The sequence below is a fragment of the Myotis daubentonii genome, chromosome 9 (genome assembly GCF_963259705.1).
Source record: "Myotis daubentonii chromosome 9, mMyoDau2.1, whole genome shotgun sequence".
Classification (NCBI taxonomy): Eukaryota; Metazoa; Chordata; class Mammalia; order Chiroptera; family Vespertilionidae; genus Myotis; species Myotis daubentonii.
The window spans coordinates 48,918,967-48,946,164 of NC_081848.1; the positions used below are offsets into that span (position 1 = coordinate 48,918,967).

A 27,198-nucleotide genomic window follows, 5' to 3' on the forward strand; every position below is an offset into this window, starting at 1 on the left:
CCCAAAAGCAGAGAGAGGGGTGGGCATGGGAGAGATTGGAGTCCCCTTTTTGTTTCCTGAGGATTTTGCATTAATCAACTGCTTTCTCATATTCTTCTATCTGGAAAGCCTTCTGATTTCCCCCAAACCTTTTCCTATCTAAAGCTCTCCTTATTTTAAGGCCTGTGTTACTTTTCACTTCCTCTAGGAAGTCACTGTAGCACACACAATTTCTCCTTTCTGAATTCATTTATTGCCCTTACATCTCATTCATCTGTTAATCATGGTTCATTGCTGTGGAATATGCCTTCCTTTTATATCTAATCTCTAGGGAGTAGGTTAATGTAGAAGAAAAAGTATAGATTTTTGACGATAGATTTGGCTGTGTGCTCTTTCTAGTATATATTTACCCTTTCAAATAGGTAGTATATTTTTGAACAGGTTTTTTGTGTGTGTCTTTTTGACAATGAAAAGGGCAAGGCACAGTGAAAAGTCATCTATCCCTAGTCTGACATCAAACTAGTCTTTCCCCCTCTGTTATTAGTTTCTTATATATCCTCCTGGAGTTTTCTTACATTTTCTTCCTTTTCCTTTTACATATAGATAACACACTAATGCTTTTTTTCACCTAATTTATCTTGGAGATCTTTTCCTATCACTACACAGTGAATTTCCTCATTCTTCTTAAAGTTTTATGGATGGACCATAATTAACCAGTGGTTGGGAATTTTTACTTGGGGAAAGCCCCAAATGATTTTAAAATTTGAATGACCTTTGAGCCTTATCTGAGAAATATACTCTTCATTTATTTAAAACTTAATATTCCTGCAGTACATTACAATTTTTAAGTACTTTACATTCTTAAAGTTAATCTTCACAAAATCTCTTTGGGGATAGATAATTACTTTATAGGTTTTACCAGATAAGTAGAGCGAGGAAATATTAGGGTTTTGCTGACTAGGGTGTAAGGTTCCTCAGTAAAAGCTTCACCGTGCGCTCTTCGTGTGCTCTATTACAAATAGAGGGTTTGCTTGAGAAACACAGCCTGCTTTGTAGGGGCCGATAAAAGTCCTCATTACTTCATTTATAACCATTTGCGAACTTACTTCCTTTACTTTACCTACTTCCTTAAAACCAGTAGAGCGTGTAGAAAGGATCTGCACAGAAGTGAAGCTTTGAGAAGCAAAACAAATGTAGAAAGAAGCTATGCAAATACTCTTTTTATAGATTCAGTTTTTTAAATCTTAAAAAATCCTAACTGAAATACATTGATGCAGAAAAACGTGACTTGCTTAATAGAATGGAAAGTCTTCTTTGAGATGAGTGTGGCTCCTTAAGTGATTAAATGGGTAGTAGGGCTGAGAAGAACAGGAAATTTTAACCTGGGATTTAACACTTAGTAATAATCTCTGTTAAAGGAAGCACAGCCTTAGCTATGTAATTTGACCTGTTAAGAGTGCACGGATGACATGAAAGGAATTTAAGTTTTCTTTTTAAATTTTCATTTAATGTGAAACAAGATTAGTGTTGGGATAGAGCCCAAACTGCTAATTCAATGGAATGTTCAAGTGTGTGACTTAGGCTGTCACCAAGGCCAGCAACCCTTTACATATGGAATGCAAAATATTTTGACCGTTTTAGTAACTCCTGAGGTGTTTTTGCTATGACTCTTTCCGTATTTATAAACTGGGCCTTTGATGTCTTTCTCTTTTTACATTTACACTTTTAAATACTAACGCTGAAAACAGCGTAACATCATAGATTTTTAGAGATGTTTGGACATTTCGAGATTACCAATTAACGTTTGTTATATTTGTATATTAACTTGGCCCTTCCTATGGGACAAATGAGGAAATGGCAGCCCGAGAGGTTGTGATTGGCCGGGGCCAGGCACCTTGCCCAGAACCCCAGCTGCAGCTGCCTAGTCAGTACGAGGTTCTTTCTTTCTTTCTTTTTTTTTTTTTTTAATATATTTTTTATTGATTTGAGAGAGGAAAAGAGAGGGAGAGAGAGATAGAAGCATCAATGATGAGAGAAAAACATTGATCGGCTGTCTCCTGCATGCCCCCTACTGGGGACTGAGCCCACAGCCCGGGCATGTGCCCTTGACCGGAATCAAACCCAGGACCCTTTAGTCCACAGGCCGACGCTCTCTCCACTGAGCCAAACTGGCTAGGGCCGAGGTTCTTCCTTACAGCTCTCATTGACTGACCCTGCTCTCCTTGGGGAGAAGTTTAATTTGGAACACATTCTCTTGCTCTTTCCCCCCTTTTTCTTTCTAGCGCGGGACAATTAATGAAAGACTACAAGTACTATAGTCAGGGGTCTTGCATGGAGCCTAGCTCAATGTGGGCATGTAAGAGACTCGATTGAAGTGAACCACAGCTCGGGGAGGAATGAGAGACACTCCTGGGTAACAGGTGAGGAGCTGGCAGCTGAGCAGTATTCACCCTGCAGTTGCTGGTTTATTCTCCCCCTTCCTCCCCCTAGAGCAGGGAGCAGCCAGTTGTGTTCAGGCAGTGAAGGTGCCAGGAGCTGGTTCGTGGAGGCCTCTAACGCCGCCGTTCTCTCCCTCCTAGGTCCTCTCCCATAACCTGTGCACGGTGCTGAAGGTTCCCCACGATCCGGTGGCCCTGGAAGAGCACTTCCGGGATGATGATGAGGGGCCCGTCTCCAATCAGGGCTACATGCCCTATTTAAACAAGTTCATTCTGGAGAAGGTATGAGTCCAACCTCTTCTTGCTTACAGCGTTGTTTGATGTGCATATTTCAAGTGGGCCCCAGAGCCCCTGCTTGGTGAGTTCACTTGTGAAATTTTGTAGCAAAGATTGTCAAAATTAGTGTTTTCACTTATGAAGTACTCTTTGTAACTATATCTGTAATTTCCTAGTCAGTTCCATAATACATTTTCCTTGTAGAAATGATAACATTACCTTGACCATGCTTTAATTAGAAAAAAAGAGAGAGAGAAACCACACGATAATGAAATAAGATTTAATCAAACTCAAAAGCCAAATATTGTATGATTCCATTTATGTGAAATGTTCTAAATAGGTAAATACATCTATAATAATAAAAGCGTAATATGCTAATTAGACTAGACATCCTTCTGGATGAAGCCAGGGCTGCAAGGGAAGCCTGGGTCTCGGTGCCAGAGGGAAGCTGGTGCCGGCAGCTGGGGGAAGGAAGGCCCACTCTTGCACGAATTTCATGCATCAGGCCTCCAGTCTATATATATAAAAGCCTAAGTGACTATTTGACCATTCGATTGGTAGCTATGATGTGCACTGACCACCGGGGGGCAGACGCTCAATGCACAGGCATGGAAACATGGAACAGACTGATGAATCTCAGAGGGACCGGGGGAGAGGGGAGGGCGGGAAGGGATTAACCAAAGATCTTATATGTATACTAGAGGCCTGGTGCATGGTAAATTTTGTGGAGTTTTTTCAAATGATTAAAAATGGAACTGCCTTATGACCCAGTGACTCCACTTCTGGGATTTATCTGAAGAAACCCAAACCCAAAACACTAATTTGAAAGAATATTTGCACCCCTATGTCCATTGCAGGGTTATTTATAATAGCTAAGTTATGGAAGCCACCCAAGTGCCCATCAATAGACCAGTGTGTAAAAAAGCTGTGGTGTGCCCTGGCCGATGTGGCTCAGTTGGTTGAGTGTTGTGACCTGCACTGAAAGGTTGCTGGTTCGATTCCCAGCCAGGACACATGCTCAGGTTGCGGGCTTGAACCCTGGTAAAGTGCGTGCAGGAGGCAGCCGATCGATGTTACATCAATGTTTCTCTCTCCCTCTACCTTCCCCCCTCTCTCAAAATCAATAAAAAAATATTTTTAAAAAGCTGTGGTACATTTATACAATAGAATATTATATTACTCAGCCATGAAAAAGAATGAAATCTTACCATTTGCTACAGCATGGAGCACTTAGAGAGTATTAAGCTCAGTGAAATAAGTCAGTCAGAGAAAGATAAATACCATATGATTTCACTTATATGTGGAATCTAAAGAACAAAATAAACAAACAAAATTGGAAATAGACTCAGATACAAAGAGGGAACTGGTGGCTGCCAGATGGGAGGGAGTGTTGGGCACCGGGTGAAAGAGGTGAAGGGACCGAGAAGCACAGATTAATTGATAGTCACGGGGAAGTAAGTAAAGCGTGGGAACGATAGTCAGTGATATTGTGTATGGTGTCAGATAGACACTGGAAATACTGAGGGGAACACTGTGTAAAGTATATGATTGTCTAACCACTAAACGAGCAAGCAAACAAAGAACCAACCAACAAAAAACCTCGTGAGTATGCCAAAAACTAGTGTATCGCACACTTTAAAGAGTGACTCTTATGGTACATGAATTGTCTATATATATATAAAAGCTTAAGTGACCGTTTGACCGTTGGACCGGTTGACTGGTAGCTATGATGTGCACTGACCACTAGGGGGCAGACGCTCAACGCAGGAGCTGCCCCCTGGTGGTCAGTGCACTCCCACAGCGGGAGCACGGCTTAGCTGACCAACGGGCGCCAGACGCCGGGTTCATGGCTGGTGAGCCTCTCCTGCGGACACTCCTGCTGCTTCTCACCCATTCACTCTGGGACAGGCATCAGGACCGACTGGGCGGGAGCCTGCAGTCGCTTCTCGGTCATGGTGCGCCAGTATTGCTCTAGGATGGGAGCGCGGAGACCACAGAGGAGCGGCAGCGAGCCTACTGAGTGGCGGCGGCGGCGGGAGCAGCGGGCTAGGATGAGCGGTAGCGGCCCAGTCTCTGGCTCCTCCCGGCCGCCTGCCACTTCACACACCACTCCATCTCTTGGGGGATGTAGGACGGCCGGTTTTGGCTGATCCCCGCAGGCCAGGCCAAGGGGCCCCACCGGTGCACAAATCTGTGCACCGGGCCTCTAGTATCTCAATAAAGAAGATTTAATCAAATTGTACAGAAACTGATCTGTGAGCTCTCAAAACCTCAGTTGATGCTGTGCTATCTTCTGGAGCTTTGCTTGGCTGCTGTTCTGTGCAGGTAGCTCACTCGTGCTCTGTCGATGCAGTATATGTAAACATGTCTCGTATTCAGCAAATATTTGATGACCTGCTGTGTGCGTGTGTTTAACATTAAAAATTAAAGACGATAATGTCTATTATTAAAATATAGAACATGTTGGGAAAGCCTCAGGAATCTGGAAATTGCTTTGTTTTTCAGGGCTGGAATTTGTGTGGTCTGGGCCAATAGATAGAGAGATAGGGTTTAATATTTTTTTTGTTATTGGTAATACTCACCTGAGGATTTTTTTTCATTGCTGTTTTAGAGTGGGAGGGAGGGAGGGAGAGAGAGAGACACAGAGAGACACAGAGAGAGAAACATTGATGTGAGAGAGACACATCAATGGGTTGCCTCCCGCACGTGCCCAACCGGGGCTGAAGATTGAACCTGCAACCCAGGTACATGCCCTTGACTGGGAATCCTACCTGTGATCCTTCCTTGTGAGGGATGATGCTCTAGCCACTGAGCCACACCAGCCAGGTCATGGTTTAATATCTTAAAGTGCTGTGCCCTAATATTGCATTTTGTTTTCCTGGGTGTAACTTTATTTAAGCATTTTGAATTTTACATTTTAAAATGTTCTTTATTTTAGTATTTAGGGTATTTTAAAGTTTTGTTGCCGGGGAAGAAAATATAGCAGTATTTTATTTTTATTTTATTTATTTATTTATTTTTTAAATATATTTTATTGATTTTTTACAGAGAGGAAGGGAGAGAGATAGAGAGTCAGAAACATCGATGAGAGAGAAACATCGATCAGCTGCCTCCTGCACATCTCCCACTGGGGATGTGCCCGCAACCCAGGCACATGCCCTTGACCGGAATCGAACCTGGGACCCTTTGGTCCGCAGGCTGACGCTCTATCCACTGAGCCAAACCGGTTTCGGCGAAATATAGCAGTATTTTAAAAGTCCAAAATTAGCCACTAAATTTGGAGAAAACCTCATTCACAGAGCGGGTGAGGATGTGATGAAACAGTGAGCCCTTGTTTACTATTGCTTAGCCACCTGGAGTGGAATCTTGCCAGTCCTTCAATCCAAATAAAGCTGCCAAGGATTCCATGGTGTGGGCTTAAATTGAACAAAGATTAGTGCTTTGTTTTGAAACTTAGTGGAAAAAAATGCCAATAGTGGCTGAAGCATGATAACATAAAATCGAGAGATTGTTATCAGTCATGCAAAGAAAAAATATAATAATGATTAAATATTTGCAAGCAGTGCTTTCATATATATACTGTCTCATTTGATCCTCATGTTAATCCTGTGATGTGTAACTGGAATTCTTACTCCCATTTAACTCAGGAGGAAAAAGAGCACAAGGTTACCCAGTGAATAAGAGGTAGATAGTTTGTGAACCTAAGCCATTTAACTTCTAGACCAGTGTTCTTTTTTTAATATATTTTTTTATTGATTTCAGAGAGGAAGGGAGAGGGAGAGATGGAAACATCAGTGATGAGAAAGAATCATTGATCGGCTGCCTCCTGTAACCCGCCCCCCCCCCCCCCCCCCCCCACTGGGGATTGAGCCCATGATCAGAATCAAACCCGAGACCTTTCAGTCCGCAGGCGATGCTCTATCCACTGAGCCAAACCGGCTAGGGCTAGGCCAGTGTTCTTTTAATTGTACTATTGAGGGATTAAAATGATTCTCTTCTAGAATTACTGTTTCCCAGTTTGGATACATAGGGCAGCGGTGGAGCAGCTTAAAAGCCACTCTGATCATCTCAACTGATCTCAGCCTCCATTTAGTTCTCTTAGATTTCCTCTCAAGGGCTTTAAGAGGATTCTTTTCTCTTCATTAGTATGTGGTGTTCATTAGCGTTCATTTTGGCCATTTCTCCCCCCCAGGTTGTTTTAGTGGTTTTCTGCCTTTGCTTAGGAGAATTATTCTGAAGAGGTTGGGACTGAGAGATAAATTATTTGAAACTTGCTTTCCAAAACATAATTTTTCCATTTGGTTTCTATATTTCTGTCTTCACAGTTAATCATTCCTGTTGTTCTTCATGTTAATAGAATTTATTAGGACTTCAAATGATTAATATATCTGATGTTCTTGTATCAAATATTTTGCCTCCTCTAAGTGTTAACTTTGTTTTTGTTTTTTTGCTTGTTTGTTAAATTTCTTCTTTAGTAAAGAATGGAATTCTGTAAGCATCTAGGAACAATTTATACACACACACACACACACACACACACTAGTGGCCTGTTGCATGAAGATTCGCACAATAGGCCTTCCTTTCCCTGGCTGTTGGCACTGGTTTTCCTCTGGCACCTGGGACCCAGGCCTTTGGTCCAGCCACAGCAGCGAGGCTTGGCTTCTCTGCTCTGGCTGCTCCCAGCCCCTCCTTTTTTTCCCCCCCAGCTCCTTGAGCGGAGCCCAGGCCCCCAGCCCCTCCTTGCGTGGAGCCCAGGGCGGGTGGGAAGCTTGGCTTCCTCCGTCACCGGAAGCAACCCAAGCCTCCATGCTCACTCCAGCTCTGTGGCTGCTGCCATCTTCAGTCATCTTCAGTCTTCGCTCTGCGCCTGCGTATGCAAATTAGCCACCATCTTTGTTGGGTGAATTTGCATAGTCACTCTAATGGGCTGGTGGGTATGGTGGAGTGACAGAGTGATGGTTAATTTGCATGTTTCTCTTTTATTAGTGTAGATATTTTTAATTGATTTTTTACAGAGAGGAAGGGAGAGGGATAGAGAGTTAGAAACATCGATGAGAGAGAAACATTGATCAGCTGCCTCCTGCACACCCCCTAATGGGGATGTGCCTGCAACCAAGGTACATGCCCTTGATTGGAATCGAACTCAGGACCCTTCAGTCCACGGGCCAGCGCTTTAGCCACTGAGCCAAACTGGTCAGGGCTAGGAACAATTGTTTAAAAAAGTTTTAAAAACATTGATTTTAGAGAAAGGGAGAAAAACAATTTGTTGTTCCACTTATTTATGCATTTATTGATGGGTTCTTGTATGTCCCCTGATCTGGGACTGAACCCAAAACCTTGGCCTATCATGTCTCCTGCATGCCCCCTCCTGGGAACCGAGCCAGCAAATCGGGCATGTGCCCTGACTAGGAATGGAATCATGACCTCCTGGTTCATAGGTTGACACTCAACCACTGAGCCACACTGGTCAGGCCTCGGAAGAATTTTTTGTGAGCTCTCCTTCACTGCCTCCCCCCACCCCCTTTTGGCAAAGAGACACTGTACCTGGATTATCTGATGGAATAAATGAAGAAAGTGGTACAGTGTTAGCTTTTTACTATTGAGTCCCAATAGACTACATCAAAAACTAGTTCTGCTTCAGCATGTTGACGAGGCAATCTAATTCTTTCGTGAGACTTAATTACCCATTAGTTTCTTTGGGTCAAATAATTGTCAGTTCTTTTCCCTGATTCTACACGTTAAAGGTTGGTCTGGACTCTGTGATTAAAACCAATATTCCCCTGGCAATATGCTAAGTCCTAACTGGGGAAATTTGCTACTTTCTAACATAAACCGTTTTGTTGTTGTTGCATTTTTTCCTGTTTTTGTCTTTTTTGGAAACACATACATGCAAAGGATAAACACACCAAGAGAAATACTTTAGTTCAATACAGCGTCCCTTCTCTTGAGGCCAGCAGCCTCTACGTTCCGTTTTCCTAGGCTGACATTTGTACTCTCTTACCAGATGCTTGAGTTCCTGTGTCGGTTGTTGCTCTTCCATAAAATGAGTTTTCATATTTCTGTTAGTTGAATGAATATGCCTTCAGCACTCAAAATGTCCTCAAAACTTCTGAGTGAATAAAGAGGTCCTATGTTGAGTAGGCAACCATTAATCTACTTTCTGTGTCTGTGGATTTGCCTATCCTGGACTCATACCATATGAATGGAATCATAAATATGTGGTCGAATTGTGGCATGTAACAGTGCTTCATTCCTTTTAATGGCTGGATAATATTCCATTATGGATATACCACATTTTGTTTGTATACTCAACAGGTGATGGGCATTTGAGTTATTTCCACTTTTTGGTTATTATGAATTTGTTGCTTTGAGCATTCATGTTCAAATTTTTGTGTGGATGTGTGTTTTCAGTTCTCTTGGGCATATACTTAGGAAGGGAATTGCTGAGTCATATGGCAACTTATGTTTAACCTTTTGAGGGATTGCCACGCTGTTTTCCAAAGCAGCTGTGAAGTTTACTTTCCTACCAGCAATGTGCGAGGGTTCCAGCTGTTTCATATCGTCACCAGCACTTGTCATTTTCTGTCTTTTTGATTATAGCCATCCTTGTGGGTGTGAGGTGTGGGATCTTACTGTGTTTTGATTTGTATCTCCCTGACGATTAATGTGAAATACTGTCTTTAAAGTGTTTTTCTTAATTGTAAAATTGTTTCCTATATTGTAAATACAGACTCGTGGTTGTAAATTTTTTTTAAAATATATTTTATTGATTTTTTACAGAGAGGAAGGGAGAGAGATAGAGAGTTAGAAACATCGATGAGAGAGAAACATCGATCAGCTGCCTCCTGCACATCTCCTACTGGGGATGTGCCCGCAACCCAGGTACATGCCCTTGACCGGAATCGAACCTGGGACCTTTTAGTCCGCAGGCCGACGCTCTATCCGCTGAGCCAAACCAGTTCTGGCGGTTGTAAATTTTTTTAAAAAGGGACTTATTCAGAAAATATTACCCTCACCATCTTGAGGCAGTCACTTTTAAAATTTTGATCTGTTTACTTTGAGTCATTATTTTTAAAAATACATTTGTATGATTTTTCAAGCTGGGATCATATTGAATACTTAACATTAATATTTCCTTTCCCATGTTATCAAAATATTTTTGAAAACATTAGTATAAAGATAAAAATGCTAACATTTATTTAGTCCACTGTGTATCAGACACTATGCTAAATGTTTTAAACAAGTGTTACTAGCCCTGGCTGGTTTGGCTCGGTGGATAGAGCATCGACCTGTGGACTAAAGGGTCCCAGGTTCGATTCCAGTCAAGGGCACATGCCCAGGTTGTGGGCTTGATCCCCAGTGGGGAGGGTGCAGGAGGCAGCCGATCAATGATTCTCTCTCATCATTGATGTTTCTGTCTCTCTCTCCCTCTTCCTTCCTCTCTGAAATTAATAAAAAGATATTTTTAAAAAAGAAGTGTTACTAGTTGGTATGAAAATTTTAATTTAGAAACATGAGTTTAGTTTTGTAAATACTTTTAGTACTTTGAGTCAGAATTGAGGTCCATAACTGCCATCTTATTCATATGTATTCATATGTATGGGAAAAGCAAACATATGTTAAAAATAAGAAGAACTCAGACCCATCCTGAGCTTGCTATAGCAATACAGTCTAACCTATTCCGGGGCCTGTCCTCTGTGAGACAAGCCGTTACGTAGACTTAGTGTTAAAAAAAACAACCAGAAAACAACTCTACACATTTTTTTCTAGGAAATTATCTTCCATTTGGACACCCTGAGATCAGTGACAGCCGTTGTTAGTTTTCCGAAAGATGTGAGACTGTCAGTTTAATGTGTCTGATATGAACTGGGATTTGGGAGCAGTTTGTAATCTTAGATGAGATGGAGTACGGAGCCATAGATTCCTAGACCCTTTATAGTTAGAATGAACTTAGAGAGGATCTCAGAGCCCAGCGTGCTTATCATGGCTCGCAGGGCTGTGCTCTGTTTGGCCTCTGCCAACCTCTCCAGCCTCCACGTTCTCCACTCCCTTCTTGCTCACTGCAGTGCAGCCATGTTGGCCTCCTCTCTGTTCCTCAAATTACGAAGACCTCTGCTGCCACAGATCCTTCAGACATGCTGCTTGCTCTGCTGTAAGGCTTCCTGCGCCCATAGCATGCAGCTGATGCCTGTTCATCCTTTTGGGTCTTTGCTTGATCGTCACTTCCTCAGGGAGGTTTCTGTAGGTAGCGCCCCACCCTCCCCAGAGCTAACCAGCTCTGCCTCCGTGTGTTCTCAAGCATCCTCTGCTTTTCCTTCAGAGCACGCACCACCGTTTTTATCACGTAGGTGGCTGTGCTTTTGCTGTATTGTTTCCCACCTGGTGTGTAAGTTCTCTGATGGCAGGGACTGGCTCACCGTTGTCCAACGCTATTGATTGTTTCCTTTGTGGGCAGAAGTTTATGTTTGATGTCGTTTCATTGGTCTGTTTGCTTTTGTTGCCTGTGCCTTCAGTGTCCTATCCAAGAAGTCATTGTCTGTTCCAATGTCAGGAAGCTTTTTCCCGATGTTTTCTTCTAGGAGTTTCAGGTCTTCCATTTATATCTTGACGCTGTTTTTGAATTAATTTTTGTATATGATATAGGGCAGTGATGGCGAACCTTTTGAGCTCGGCGTGTCAGCATTTTGAAAAACCCTAACTTAACTCTGGTGCCGTGTCACATATAGAAATTTTTTGATATTTGCAACTATAGTAAAACAAAGATTTATATTTTTGATATTTATTTTATATATTTAAATGCCATTTAACAAAGAAAAATCAACCAAAAAAATGAGTTCGCGTGTCATAGGTTCGCATCACTGATATAGGGCAAGGTCCATCTGAATAAGATTCCATATGAATTTTAAGATAATGTTTTTTGTTTCTGCAAAAAAATGCCATTGGGATTTTGATAGGGATTGCATTAGATCTAAATTGCTTTGGGAGTATGGACATTTTAACAATATTGTCTTCTAACCCATGAATATGAGATGTCTTTCCATTTATTTGTCATCTTTAATTTATTTTAGTAATGTTTTGTAGTTTTCAATGTGCAAGTCTTTTGCCTCCTTGAAAAAGTTTATTCCTAAGTACTTTATTCTTTTTGATGCTATTGTAAATGGGATTGTTTTCTTAATTTCTTTTTCAGATTGTTCATTATTAGTGTATAGAAATATAACTGATATTTGAATGTTGATTTTATATCCTGTAATTTTGCTGTATTTGTTTATTTGTTCTAACAGCTTTTTGTAGACTCTTTAGAGGTTTCTACATACAATAAAAAAAGCAGCTCAGCCGGTGTGGCTCAGTGATTGAGTATTGACCTATGAACCAAGAGGTCATGGTTCAATTTGAGTCAGGGCACATGCCCACTTTGCAGGCTCAATCCCCAGTGTGGGGCATGCAGGAGGCAGCTGATCAATGATTCTCTCTCATCATTGATGTTTCTCTTGCTCTCCCCCTCTCTGAAATCAGTAAAAATATATTAAAAAAAATAAAAAAGAGCATATCATCTGCAAACAGAGATAATTTTACTTTTTTCTTTACAATTTGGATGACTTTTATTTTTTTTCTTGCCTAACTGTCTGACCAGTACTGTGTTGGAAGGAAGTGGTGAGAATGGGCATCTTTGCCTTGTTCCTGATCTTAGAGGAAAGCTTTCAGTTTTTCACCGATGAGCATGATGTTAGCTGTGGGCTTTTCATATATGATCTGATTCTTGTACTTTTTAAAAAGATGTCAGTGCTATCCTTTAATACTCTTTTAACTGAGTATCATTAAACTAAGGAATAGTGGAGTAGGTTTTAGAGGAGGAATGAGCCGAACACACAACTTATTTCCTAGGATAACTAATTTATGGAGAATTTTCTTGGTTTCTGATCCCACTGAAATCTTTTACCCACACTTTTCAGCTGTCTTGAAGAGAACTAGAGATCACTGAAGTGCCTGCAGAACCAGTGGTTTTTCAATCAGCCCCTTCTTAGTTTCCCACTGCTTATCAAACCTTCTCAACTGTTTCCTCACCCAGGTCTCATATCTTTGTGGTTCTCCTACCACTTTGAGTGCTTTTTCAGTTATCCCGATTCCTCTTCCTCCTCTTGCGTTACCAATGTGTGTATCCCCTGAGGTGCTGTTTCTGATCTCCTCTCTTTTCTCCCTTCGTGGTCTCTCTCCGTGGTCTCATAGGCCGTCATGGTTGCAGTCATCACTGGTGTGCAGTTGATGTACAGATCTGCCTCTCCTCTGTTTCACCTCTCTGATTGGCCTTGGACACCTCCATCAAATGTCTTGCCAGAACTTCCCAAACAGAAAACTTTATCTTTCCTTTGCCCTTGTTTCGGTGTCCTTCCTCCTGTGACTGTTTCCCAAACAGGGCGGGTGGGCTGCTCCGGCCATGCTTTGCTGCTGATGCCATTTCCTTTCTGTCCTTTGGAATACTTAACCTTGAACTCTTCAACATAATCCAAGGGCCACTTTAAATACCGTCTTTTCTGCAGAGTAGCAATCTGGGCTGCAGATGACCTGCTCATTCTCTGCTCCAAAACCCTTCAACTGGGGGTTTCCTATAGACTATTTAAAAAAACTGATGAAGCTCTCTGTGATTTCTGTGTTTGCTTTTCCAGCCATAAATTCAGCCACTCCCCGCCGGGAACCCTACAGTGCACCGCATAATCCGCACGGAGTCTCTGGTTCCTCAGAGCAAGGCCGTGTGCTTCCATGCGCCTGTCGTTTCCCATGGGGCAGAGCTTTCACTGACGTTTTTTTAGGGGTGTGGGTGGATAGAGTTGATGGTGGTGGCCTTTGAAACTAATCCTATAGAGATGTCTTTCATCATGTAGATGTCGTCCACCTACTGAGTTCTACAGCAATTTGGCAAAATAGTATTAACAGACAGCATTTAAAGTTTGATTTAGACTCTGTTTTTGTTTTTTAAAATAAATTTGTATTGATTTCAGAGAGGAAGGGAGAGGGAGAGAAAGATAGAAACATCAATGATGAGAGAGAATCATTGATTGGCTGCCTCCTGAATGCTCCCCACTGGGGATCAAGGCCATAACCCGGGCATGTGCCCTGACCGGGAATTGAACCAGGACCTCCTGGTTCATAGGTCAACACTCAACACTGAGCCATGCCAGCCGGGCTTCATATAATATTATTACTTGAGCCTTTAAAAGTGTGGTACCTAAGCATATACGTTGAAAATGTATTGGTGAATTGGATTGGTTAAAATGGAAGCCTATAGTGAGCTTTGTTTTTCGGTTTTACTGGGCTTATGTTATATTACTTATTTTGGATTGGTTCATTGGAATTTTTCCTTATTCCTTTTTAGGTCCAAGACAACTTTGACAAGCTTGAATTAAATAGAATGTGTTGGACCCTCTGTGTCAAAAAAAACCTCACGAAGAGTCCCCTGCTCATTGAGGAAGAAGATTCATTTAAAGTGTGGGTTATTTTCAACTTTTTATCTGAGGACAAGTATCCATTAATTATTGTGCCAGAAGAGGTAAGGTGTGGCTCTGGGCCATCTTCGCATTTAATAGATCGAACTTGGAAGTGTTTGTGTTAAGTCACTGTAGATATGAAGTATTGGACTAGACTTTTTGGATCAGAGGCAAAACGGCTTGAATCTAAAAAAGGTCCAAAACTTAAGTGATTTGGGGTCATGTGATATCCCTGGAGACTTGCAGACAGGGTGGGGCTCTTCCTCTCTAAATTGCTGTAATTATAGACAAATCCGTCCTCATGTCCAAAGAATATTTATTCAGTACAAGTTACATCATAATTTTTTGTCTACCTGCATATTGATAAAACCATCATGTAGATGTCGTCCCTGGCGGGGAGTGGCTAAATTTATGGCTGGAAAAGCAAACACAGAAATCACAAAGAGCTTCATAATTTTTTTTTAAATAGAGCTGGTCAAGTGATGCTATATGGGCAACATATAAGATCCAGAATGTTTTCAAGGCTGTTTTATGTAAGGAAATACTATTCTTGTTTCAAAGTCCAGGATGGTGACTTTTAACTGTACTTCCCACAGTCAATGAAAAAGGACATTGCTTGTTTTGTTCTGAGTTATTTTTCCTAAGGTTCCAAAAGAAAAAAATAGAGTACGGTTTTGTGATGTCTTACTGCCCTTTAAAAATTACACCTGTAGCCCAGCTGGTGTGGCTCAGTGGTTCAGTGTTGATTCATGAACCAGGAAGTCACAGTTTGATTCCTGGTCAGGGCACATGCCCGAGTTGCGGGCCCCGTCCCCAGTAGGGGTTGTGCAGGAGATGGCTGATCAATGATTCTCTCTCATCATTGATGTTTCTATCCCTTTCTCCTTCTCTCTTCCTCTCTCTGAAATCAATAAAGACATATTTTTAAAAAATTATACCTGCAATACATGCTTATTACAGTAGAAAAGCCTTGTAATAGGTAAGTGGTATTAAGGACTAAAGAACAGTAGCATCAGTGAGAATGGAAAAGAAGGCCAGATAGGAGGGACCTGGAGGTCACAGAACCAGGCTCATAGTGCCTTGCTATGCGAAAATACAGACAAGTGTCAGGCTGGGCAATTAGGAAGTAATATAGTGTCGTTGTTTAAAGCATGGTCTTTGAAAACAGACTGCCCGGTTTGAACCCTGACCCTTCCACTTTTTAGCTGTGACTTTGAACAAATTAGTTAATCTCTCTGTTTGGGTTTCCCCATCTTCAAAATGGGGATAACTACTCTCTTCACGGGACTCTTGTGAGGATGTAGATAGTTGGTGTATGTGAAGCATTTAACGCAATGTCTGGTCCCAATGTAAGTACTCACTGAATGGTGTGTGTGTGTGTGTGTGTGTGTGTGAGACAGGATGATGGGTACATTGGGGATACAGTGGATGCTGATGTGTTTGGTCCATTTGGTACATTGGTACATCCTTGTGGAGCTGTCCTGTATTCAATTGAAGTGCACACCTAGAGCTTGTGAGAGGCCAGGGCCAGACACAGAGATAGGGAAGCCGTGGTCATAGGTTAGATCAGGTAGGAAGAGACTGTAGTGGGAGAGGAGAGGCTGAGGACAGAATCTTGGGAGCGTTTTGACAGCGGGAGGAGGAAGTAGATTTGGTAAAGGAAGCTGAATTGAATAGCGGGTGAGGTGGGAGAACTGAGAGAATGTTGAGTCATGGGTACTCAAGAAAGAAAAAGTTCTAAGAAGCAGAAAAGTAGTTCCTGGCATTCACTGTCATAGAAAAATTGGATTTAGCAATGAGGTGGTCGTTGGTTACCAAGGGAAAGGCAGATTCACTGCAGGTGGGAGCAGTTTCTTAGTGCTTGGTAACCATAATGATGTAATTGCCCATGTATGTAAAAGGGGAAATACAAAATAAAACATGCTGTGGAATTTTTGTCCACAGAAATTGTCTAGCTTGCCCTGGCTGGTGTGGCTCAGTTGGCTGGGCATGGTCTCGTGCACCAGAGGGTGACCAGTTCAAGTCCCAGTCAGAGGGCATATACTCAGCTTGTGGATTTGATCCCTGGTAGGGGGATTGTGGAAGGCAGCCAATCGATGTTTTTCCCTCTCCCTTCCTCTCTCCCTAAAAATCAATTTAAAAAACCTTAAAAAAAAGAATAGAAAAGTTAAACAAAATGTCCAGCTTAATACAGAGAAATATACCAGTGGAAGGGGATAGAATATTTATAGGTAGAGAAAAAGATATGCCAATGGTATTAGAAAAACCAAGCTGCTGCTTGGACGAATTATGCTAGTAAAATCTCCAGTATCATCTTTTAAGACGTTTTGTAGTTACACTCAGTGCTTCCAAATTTATTAGTGTTTTCCTTGGAACTGGAGGAGGGGGTCGTCTCTGACCTGTGATGTTTTGGTTCTTACCATTACTAAAATATTCATGGTGAACGTGAAAGTGACCTTGTCCTGATTTCAGAATTAGAAATTAGTGAGTAAGGAGACTTACCTTATTCCTCGGGGCAGCACTTGATTGATGTGAAGGACTTGTCATTGGCTTTAAATCATCACGGAGCCACAGGCTGTGAAGGGAGCCAGTCAGCATCACCTTCCTGACTGCCCTGCTTAAACTCGAAAGATTTATTTTCCAGGTGGCTCGAAGAACGGGGGCCCACGTGACTATCCTTTCTGAACCCGGGCCCAGCCAGAACTCCGTGGCAGGCTTACCTTCATCTTGGCGGGCTGACAGGAACGTCTTGGTCCCCTTTCTAAACAAATTAGTCTCATTTGGGAAGGGAACAGCCTGTCTTTGATGTGACAGAATAGCCAGGCAGCCTACCTTGCCATGTTACTGTTTGGACTTCCTCTGTGTTTTGACATCCTTAACTCCTAGTTAAAAGGAGAATTAGTTTTACAGATTATTCCTCCATGTACAGGAGTACTTGTGTGGGGAAAGAAGGGGTCGTTAAAACAGATTTATGTGGAAATGCTTTGTCTGGCTGCTGAGTCAGCCTCCTGGAGTTTGAATTTTTTGTACTCTCAGCACATCTCCTGTCCTTTGACCAAGCACTGCAGACTCGAGGTCACACTGTTTTATGGAAAACACTAGAATCATAATATTTCTTAAGGTGGCCATCTCTCTTAGATTTTTTGCTTTCTTCCTAAATACTTTAATAACATTTGAAAAACTGTATTTTGGTACAGTTTTAGACTTATAGATTTAATAAAATGTAATGTGAAAAAAGATGTATTTAAAATATAAAATTTGAAATGTCTTTGTTATGTGTATATACTAAGTTTAATTGTAATCTTTTCAACAGTTTTTAGACTTTATATAATTAATTTTTTAATTTTTCTAATACTCTAAGTACTGTAATGATCATTTGCATTTTAAGTCCAGAATGTTTTTAAGTAAGATTTTGTTCTCTAGCTTTGATTAATGCTATAAAAGTAACAGCTGTAGTTATATGAATAACATAAGTGGTATAAATAAGTTTGCTTTTGACTTAGTTTTCCATCACCCAGAAAGTAGTGTCAAGAATATTGAATAAATATTTAAGTTACTTACTACGCAAAAGTCAAGACATTTCACATCCTTATTTGAGATGGGTTTGTAATTTTTGTCGTACGGTATTCCTGGAAACATGTGTCAAAGTATAGTTTTTACATTAGTATTCACTTCCCACAGAGCCAAGAACAAAAACAGGATGTGTCCGTTGTGAGCTTGTTTGGAAGAGTTGCCTAGAAATAAATATCAAACCTGAAATAGTTTTAAGAGACCCTCCATGAAATAAAACCTGAATTGTTGTTACGCCAATAAAGGCCCTTTTCAATGATGACAGGGAAAGAACATTTAACAAAATAAATTTTGGAACCAAAGGCATTGCAAATCACATGCAGTTTAAAAGTTTATTCTTTGTTATTTTTGGTGAAACTTGCTTGGAAGGAGGAAGTAAGCTGCTTCCTGAAACTGAATGAGCCCTTAGAATTGATGCAGGTCACTCCAGACTCACACGCAACACGTGATTTATTAGTTAGTATAATTGAATAGCTGAGAACGCTTGGCCCAGTGTAATGATTTAAGAGGTCCTGAAGTTACTTGGTTATGACAAGTAAATGATTGTGTCGAAAGTCAGCAGGAAAGGAATCTAATTGGTTGTCTGGCGGTTACTGGCAATGCTGAGCAGATGCTGGTGCTGATGACCAACTCAGAAAGGTTTGCTCGGAATAGGTCCTTTCTGGGTTTCAAACATTATAAAAGGTCGTCCAATAGGCAAGAGGAACGAAAGCTCCGACTGTGAGGCTGGGGTTCATTCACTGGGGGCAGGTGAGGCAGAGCTGAGGCTGGGTGTCCACAGGTACAAATGGTCAGTTGGATGCACCTCTTTGCCACGCCCACTTTCCTCATGCTTGTGGCCATATGCATATATTGACCTTGGCTTCCTACTAAAACTTCTAGTTGTGCCGTTACTACACTTACCCCAAGTTGTGATCAGGCAGGTATGGGCCCTTCATTTTGCTGCCTTGGGGCGATTGCATTTCTGTACCTGTTAATGCCTCTAAGTTAGTTTACCATGGGCAGTTATTTATTTTAATGTTCTTTCTTTCTTTCCTTTCTCTTTCTTCAATCTCTTCTTGCCTTTATATTTTCTCCCTCTACTCTTTTGTCTCATTCTTTCCTTCCCTCTTCCTTTGTCTTCCTCTTAATATGTCCTTTTTCTCTCTTCCGCTGACAATCCCTGCTACTTCTGTTGAAGAGCCAGGAAAATAATCTCTGATAAGCTTAATAGTAGATGATAGATCTCCAACAAGTGAAGGAAAGACCTGAATGTGTTTTTCTCCAGCAAGTAAACATATGTTAGATTTAAGGGATTAAGTAATCTCTGTACTAGAGGATTTTTACAATCTTATCAAATTAAATCGTAGAACTCATGATCTTTTTTGACTTTGTGATATTTTATGAATGTACATTTCTTTGCAAATATGTTTTTTCAATTTTTTTTGTTAAAGTTTATTTCACAAACAATGTTTTAACCAAGTTAATGGAAGTGTTAAGAAGAGAAAGAAAGTCCTAGCTGGTTTGGCTCAGTGGATAGAGCACCGGCATGCAGACTGAAGGGTCCTGGGTTCAATTCCAGTCAAGGGCACATGCCTGGGGTTGTGGGCTTGATCCCCGGTAGAGGGCAGGCAGAAGGCAGCCAATCAATGATCCTCTCTCATCATTGACATTTCCATCTCTTTCCCTCTCCCTTCCTCTCTGAAATCAATAGAATATATATATTTAAAAAAAAAAGAAGACAAAGAAAAAAATAATTCACAATCCTATCTGTAACAGACTTGCAGTTTCTATGTTTTGTACTAGTATTTGTCAAAATATTTACATAATCTTTATGGAGTATAAATCATAGGTAAATTTAATTTTGCATTCTTCTTCACTTTATGTACTTTCATAAATGCTTTCTTTTTTAAAAAAAATATATTTTTATTGATTTCAGAGAAGAAGGGAGAGGGAGAGAGAGATTGAAACATCAATGATGAGAATAATTGATCAGCTGCCTCCTGCACACCCCTACTGGGGATTGAGTCCACAACCCAGGCATGTGCCCTTGACCGAAATCGAACCGGGGACCCTTCAGTCCCCAGGCCGACGCTCTATCCACTGAGCCAAACCAGCCAGGGCTATAAGTGCTTTCTTGAAAGTAATTTTAAATGGTGGTACAATAGTCCACTCAATGCCGAAGGGAATTAACATTGATGGAGTACCTAGTATGCCTGGCACTGTGCAAAATGTCCTGTATTTGTTTCATTTTATCTCCATAGTAGGTATATGTGATGAATGTTATTTTATTTTTTAAAATATATATATATATTTTATTGATTTCAGAGAGGAAGGAAGAGGGAGAGAGAGATAGAAACATCAATGATGAGAGAGAATCATTGATTGGCTGCCTCCTGATCCTATTGAGGATCGAGCCTGCAACCTGGGCATGTGCCCTGACCAGGAATCCAACTGTGACCTCCTGGCTCATAGGTCAAAACTCAACCACTGAGCCACGCCGGCTGGGCTGATGAGTGTTATTATACTCATTCATTTCATGAGGAAATTGCGGCTTAGCTTAATTTATTTCAGTTTAACTAACATTAATTGAGCTCTACTACGTTCTAAGTACCATACTGAGTTCTGGGGATTCAAAGATGAGTGGGACATGGTCCCTCCTGTATGGAATTCATAAAACAGTGGGGAAGCCAGTTAGTAAAAAGATCATTTTAATTCAGTCTGCTAAATGCAGCAGCACAGACAAACACCTGCCTGGGTTAGGGTTGGTCAGAGCAGGTTTGCTTCTCAGACTTTAGTGTGCCTTTGAGTTCCTGGGGCACTTGTTCAAAGGCAGATTCTGGCTTTTGGGTTTTTCGTGGGATCCGAGACACTTAATTTTAATAGGTTTCTAAGTGCTGCTGCAGCTGGTCCACACATCTCATTTTGGGTGGGAATATCTTAGACGATGTAGGACGTGAATAAATATCTGTTAGGTAGAGAAATGGGTGAAGGTATTCTAGACAGAGCAGCGTGGGGAAGGCATTGGAGCATAAGCAAGTGTGTCATGTGGGTAAACTACTTATAATCTATGGCAGGTGTTGGCGAACTATGGCTCGCTGACTGAAGCCAGCCCATGGCCTGCTTCATATTGTCTGTGTGCTAGGCATCGTTTTTACGGTTTTCAAAGGGTTGTTAAAAAAACACCACACACACACCAAAAACCCCCAAAACGAAGTAGAAAATAAACGGAGATGCACAAAGCTTGAAATACTTACTACCCAGCCCTTCAGAGAACAAGTGGGCCCCTGCCCAGGGGTGTTGGGGGCACTGGGGAGTGTAAGTGTGTCATCAGTGAGACAGCAGGCAGGGCGAGGGCCAGCGATGGACGCAGAGGAGCTTGCCCTTTATCTTTGAAGCAGGGTTTAAAGACAAGGGTCACAGGCTCAGGTTTGGTTTTAGAAAAATCTCTCTGGCAGAATACAGATACCGGGGGCGATGCTGGAGGCCGGGGCACCAATGGGAGGCCCGAACCAAGGCAGATGGGGTAGGAGGAGACGGAGTTGAGAACTGTCTTGGACAGTTTTTCAATCCCTTTTGACTGCGACCTACAGGAAGATAAACATTTATTTCATGACCCAGCACACACAGATACATGCACACACCAAGCAAGACTTGTCACTCAAAACATTTGTCTTCATTGTGGATAAACTGAAATATTTTTTCATTTCCTTAAAGAAAATGCTACTTACTGCCCACTAAGTTGATTTCATATTGAGTCATAACCTCCAGTTTGCAAACCTCCTATCCAGGGGGGTAAACACCGTGGGATTTTGTCGCCGATTTGATGTAAGGCCGTAGGGAATAAGGATCCTGCCATGGTGAATGGTACTGCCCCCACCAAATCAGTAATAGAAAGGAAGCCATTTGGAAGGTGGAGACGACTCAGTGTTTCAGGGTTTGAGAAGCTCTTCCAGGCCAAGCTAGAAAGTACATTGTTTACAACATTGTCAGCGTTCCTAACGGGAGGAGGCAGCATGAGTTTAAAATAACTGCCTTATATCGAAAATGTGTAAATTGGGGAGTAACTTGTACATTTTACTTTGAGATGCTTATTTAACTGGGTGCTTACATATTAGAAAAAGATGAATATTCTTTTTTTTTTTAAAAAAATGAATATTCTGATGTATTAAAATATTTATCCAAGAGAGAGTAATCCGATCACATTAATTAGTTTGCGTATGGCAGTGTATGTGTGCAGTTTGCTTTGGAAACGTATGCAAATACACGATCAGAGGGTTGCCAGAGTTTGCTTCCGTTACTTATTCTAGGTCAATGTAGAACCGGTGGCATTTGTCCACACCCTTCTCCCTGACAGAGTCATGATCCGCTGTTGGAATTGTAAAAGAATATCTCTTAAATGGACCTTATCAGTGTACATAACGTAGATATGTACCTAAGTTAAAAGGTTATTTTTTTACTAGTAAATAATGCCTTCTAAATTCTCTCTGTAGATTGAATACCTGCTTAAGAAACTGACAGACGCGATGGGAGGAGTTTGGCAGCAAGAGCAGTTTGAAGATTATAAAGTCAACTTCGACGACGGGAAAGACGGCCTCTCGGTGTGGGAGCTGATCGAGCTCGTGGGAACCGGGCAGTTCAGCAAGGGCATGGACCGGCAGACGGTGTCCATGGCCATCAATGAAGTCTTCAATGAGCTGATACTAGATGTGCTGAAACAGGTAAGGCTCCTGCAACACCGTGTTTCTTCTCACCTTTGGAATTTGACATCTTTGAACTCAGACAAATTTTCATCACAGAGATGAGTATAAGTCACTTACACTTTTACACGGATTTAGAGCTGAACAAAGTCTCTTATTTTCTCAGGCTTTCCTTTTGCAGAATTACAGGTGCATTTCTGAAGTATGGTTAAGCATTGGAGTTGCTATTTTTTAAAAATATATATTTTTATTGATTTCAGAGAGGAAGGGAGGAGAGAGAGAGAGAGAGAGAGAGAGAGAGAGAGAGAGAGAGAGAGAGAGAGAAGCCTTAATGATGAGGGAGAATCATTGATCAGCTGCCTTCTGCCTGATTGGGGATCGAGCCCCCAGCCTGGGCATATGCCCTGACCGGGAATCAACTGACCTCCTGGTTCCTAGGTTGACGCTCAACCACTGAGCCACTGCGGCTGGGCGGAGCTGCTATTTTGAAAGAGCTGTTTAAACGATCACATTCGCAAATGACTTTTAAAGGACTCTCATGTCATGGGTACCTCCACGCCTGTCCATCTGAAAGGTCCCCACGGCGTGTTGGTGAGCAGCAGCCTTGCAGTTCCTTTCGCAGTGTGAGGTGTGGGCACAGAGCTGTCGGGAAGGGCGCTCAGCACAGTGTTGGAGTGATCACCTCTGGATTGTGGAAGTTCTGCGAACTTTATTTTCTTCTTGATTCCTTTCTTATTATTGGGCTTAGCAGCATTCATGAATTTATGTATATGGTTATATATTATTTTTATAAAATCAGAAAAATGCCCTTATTTTTGGAAGAAAACCCCTTTGCATAACAAAATTGTACTTGTCATATTAGATTATGATATTTATTTTCTCAGCACCTGCAAAGCAACTGGTAATCATATGGGGAGATTAATGCTTGTTAAATGGAATGTATATATTTATTAGTGGATCTTTCAAATTTCTTATCCTATATAGGAAAAGGCTAATATGCAAATTGTCCCCTCCACCAGGAGTTTGACTAGGGGGCGGGGCTGGCCAGCCAACCACCCACAGCTCCTCCCCCCACCTGGCCCGTCCCTGATCAGCACCCCTCACCCAATTAGGGTGGGCCAGCTGGACCCCACCCATGCACAATTTGTGCACCAGGCCTCTAGTATTATAATATTGAATAATAACTCCAATTTGTGATTTCCTTACTTTGGTCCTTTTTTTGCTCAGTAGGTAATATTGTCATCCTTGCTCTTTTTCCCTAGTGGAGCCCATCAATAAACAGTAGCTGAGGCTTAATGTGTATAGGTTTTTGGAGCTTCGAGGAAATATAAGACATGATCTCTGCGCAGGAGCACTGAGCCCATCAGGGCGGCAGGATAAGGATTACGGATGAATTTCAGTGTGGGATAGCTTAACAATATTAGAAAAATTACAGTTTACTTTCAGCATTATTTTGTATTGGTTTCTGTACAGCATAGTGGTTAGACAGTCATATATTTTACAAAGTGTTCCTCCTGATATTTCCGTTACCCACCTGGCACCACACATAGTAATTACAACATTGTTAACTCTGTTCCCTTTGTTTTACCTTACATCTCTGTGCTTACTTTGTGACCACCAATTAGTGCTTCTTACTCCCTTTGCCTTTGTTGCTCCGCCCCCTGTACATTTAATACTTAAATGCCAGCTATTCTTGAACAGCCTTGACAGGCTGTCATCAGGTATAATTTTGTTGAAGTAAAAGTTTGAATTATACACCTTTGAGGCTGATATATGGGGGGGAAGTACAGACTTACAAGTATGCATAGAAGCTACACGTAGAAGCCAGTATCCTTACCTATTGCTTCATTCTTTCTTTGCTCATCTGGAGCAGAGTTCATCCTCCAGAATACTGTGAGATCAAATAGAAAGGTAAGTTGGTGTCAGAAGGTGATTGGCTGAGTAGTATATCTGGCTGTTAGCACCTTTTAGCATTTTTATTGACTGAGGGTTTGATTTACTGAGAGTACTGTTGGTGTGTGTGTGTGTGTGTGTGTGTGTGTGTGTAAAGCAAAATAGACTGCATAGTATAATGAACTCCAATATATCCACCATCCAGTCCCATCAACCACTAATACACAGTGAATCCTATCCTACCTACTTTTGCTTCTCCTGTATTGTCTTGAAACAAATCTCAGATATTTCATTTTATCAAATTTATAAATATTTCTTTTTTAAAAATATATTTTTATTGATTTCAGAGAGGAAGGGAGAGGGAGATAGAAACATCAATGATGAGAGAGAACCATTGATTGGCTGCCTCCTGCATGCTCCCCACTGGGGATGAAGCCCGCATCCTGGGCATGTGCCCTTGACCAGAATTGAACCTGGGACCCTTCAGTCTGCAGGCCGACGCTCTATTCACTAAGCCAAACCAGCTAGGGCAATATTTAAAAATATTTCAATAAGCATCCCTAAAATATATGGAATTTTAAAAAACTACAATGCTATTAACATCACGGATTCTAAAGTCTATCTGCCTGGCCGGCATGGCTCAGTGGTTGAGCATTGACCTATGAACCAGGAGGTCATGGTTCAATTCCTGGTCAGGGCACATGCCTGGGTTGCAGGGTGAATCCCCAGTGGGGGGTGTGCAGGAGGCAGCTGATCGATGATTCTCTCTCATCATTGATGTTTCTATCTCTCTCCCCCTCTCCTTTTTTCTCTGAAATCAGTACAAATATATATATTTTAAAAGTCTATTGTCTAGTTAGTTTTGCAGGGAGGAGAGGGGTGCCTAAAATTCTGCATAGGCTTTTGTTTGCATGTGCTTATGTGAATTGACTAGGAGTAGTGTCCCTGGCTTTCAGAAATCCTCAAAGGGTTCATGATCCACAAAGGGCAAGAACCGTCCATCAGATAATGGAGTAGGTAGGAATATCAAGGAGGAGAGATACAGACATTTATGTCAGATTTAATCTCTTATAGGGTTACATGATGAAAAAAGGCCATAAACGGAAAAACTGGACTGAGCGCTGGTTTGTACTAAAACCCAACATGATTTCTTATTATGTGAGTGAGGATCTGAAAGATAAGAAAGGAGACATCGTCTTGGATGAAAACTGCTGTGTGGAGGTAAGAGCCTACTGTTACCTCTTCGCGGTGCTGCCCCCTGCTGTTCAAGTAGCGTATCTTCCGTGTAGACTTCAGGTCCTCAAAATAATCTTAAAACTTAATTTCCAACATAATATAGGCTAAAGTTGCAATAGAAATTAAAGATACCTGACAGAATTTTTTCTAATGTGAATTTGTCTTCTATCTTATACTCGTGAATAAAGGGTAGGGATTGAATCGCGTTCGTTTGTACATTTACGGAATCATTATTGAATAAAACGGAGTCATCGAAAGAAAATAAAGCAAAAAAGTCAGTTGAAATAATGAACATACCAGCAACTCTGGGCCATTTTGAGTGCAATGAATAAAACGGAAGAAGTGAGCAATACCTTTGAATACTTTCAGTGACTTTCAGTACATTTTATTCATAACTGTTCTGTCAAGAAGTGACGTCCTCAAGAACATACATTTTTGAGTATTTATATCTGAACTATGACCAGGCCTGTCTTTGTTGAAGAACATTTCGCATACCTACGATCTTACTCATAAATGATAATGTATTTTGATGGATGAAATGGTATAGAATTAATGTTCTAGGGTGTGCCCATTAAGGTTTTGTTTTTTTTTTAGATTCAGCTAAACATGGAAAATCACAAAGATTACAATAGGCCATACCAGTCTTCTCATAAGGATGTAGGTCAGGAACCACAGCTTGCCAGCACTAATCCAGGTGCAAGGAGAGGAGAGGGGTGCACACCTCTGGCAGGCGTGGAAATCACTCTGGCTTAGCAGCCTCATTGCTCAGAGGAGTGAGTCCTTGTAGTAGCTCCGTGGGTGTCCCTCCCAGGGCTCCTGTAAGGGACGTGCTCAGGTGCGAGTCTCTGTGCCAGGGAAGCCCAAAGCACGGCATCCCCATCAGGTGGTGGCTCTCCTGGTCAGGATTTGGTATACTGATCAGGAGTCATTGTTCCCGTAAGTAAAGTTGCCCAGGGGATAGAATTAGTGAATCAGTTATATGCATTTAGAGGTATTTTTCATTAACATTGAATTCCAGCCAGATTTGTATAAATAATTAAGATTGAATTTAATTTAAAAACTTAAAAATAATATCTTAGCCTTGGCCAGGTAGTTCCTTGGTTAGAGCATTGGCCTGATGTGCCAGGGTTGTGGGATGGATCCCAGGTCAGGCACATACAAGAAGCAACCAATGAATGCACAAATAAGTGGAACAACAGAAGTCTGTGTTTCTCCCTCCTTCTCTCTCTCTCTCTCTCTCTCTGTAAAAAAACAGACAAAAAGAAAACAGCAACAAAAAAGAGCTAACTTGGCTTTCTGTTTTAGTCTTTGCCTGACAAAGATGGAAAGAAATGCCTCTTTCTCATAAAGTGTCTTGATAAGACCTTTGAGATCAGTGCTTCAGATAAGAAGAAGAAGCAGGAGTGGATTCAAGGTAAGGTGACTTTTACTATTGGTCATGATGTCTCTCGAAAGCTCTGACTTTCTATTTTTGAAGTTCATGAAAGATACCGAGGCCTTGTTCCCTCCTTGTCTGTGTTAATACTGGGTGTGACATGGTAGCTTAAAGAAAAACAAATCAAGAGCAGTTTCCAAATTTTTAGTCAATTTCATTTTTGTAATCATCTTACGGGAAAATTGTAAACTGGACATTTTGAGTGTTATTCA

At 41.4% G+C, this 27,198-nt stretch overlaps 1 protein-coding gene across 2 annotated transcripts in view; it reads left to right on the top strand.

The window, feature by feature from the left end:
- Positions 1-27,198, top strand: part of SWAP70 (switching B cell complex subunit SWAP70) — a 66,339-nt gene that overhangs the window by 19,523 nt on the left and 19,618 nt on the right. Inside the window, exons 2-6 of one of the 2 annotated variants that reach the window (XM_059708868.1) lie at positions 2,559-2,699; positions 14,062-14,235; positions 22,216-22,443; positions 25,390-25,536; positions 26,857-26,965. In XM_059708868.1, the coding sequence (XP_059564851.1) occupies positions 2,559-2,699; positions 14,062-14,235; positions 22,216-22,443; positions 25,390-25,536; positions 26,857-26,965 (799 nt within the window). The remainder of the gene's footprint in view (positions 1-2,558; positions 2,700-14,061; positions 14,236-22,215; positions 22,444-25,389; positions 25,537-26,856; positions 26,966-27,198) is intronic. The other variant, XM_059708869.1, reaches the window with a different exon arrangement.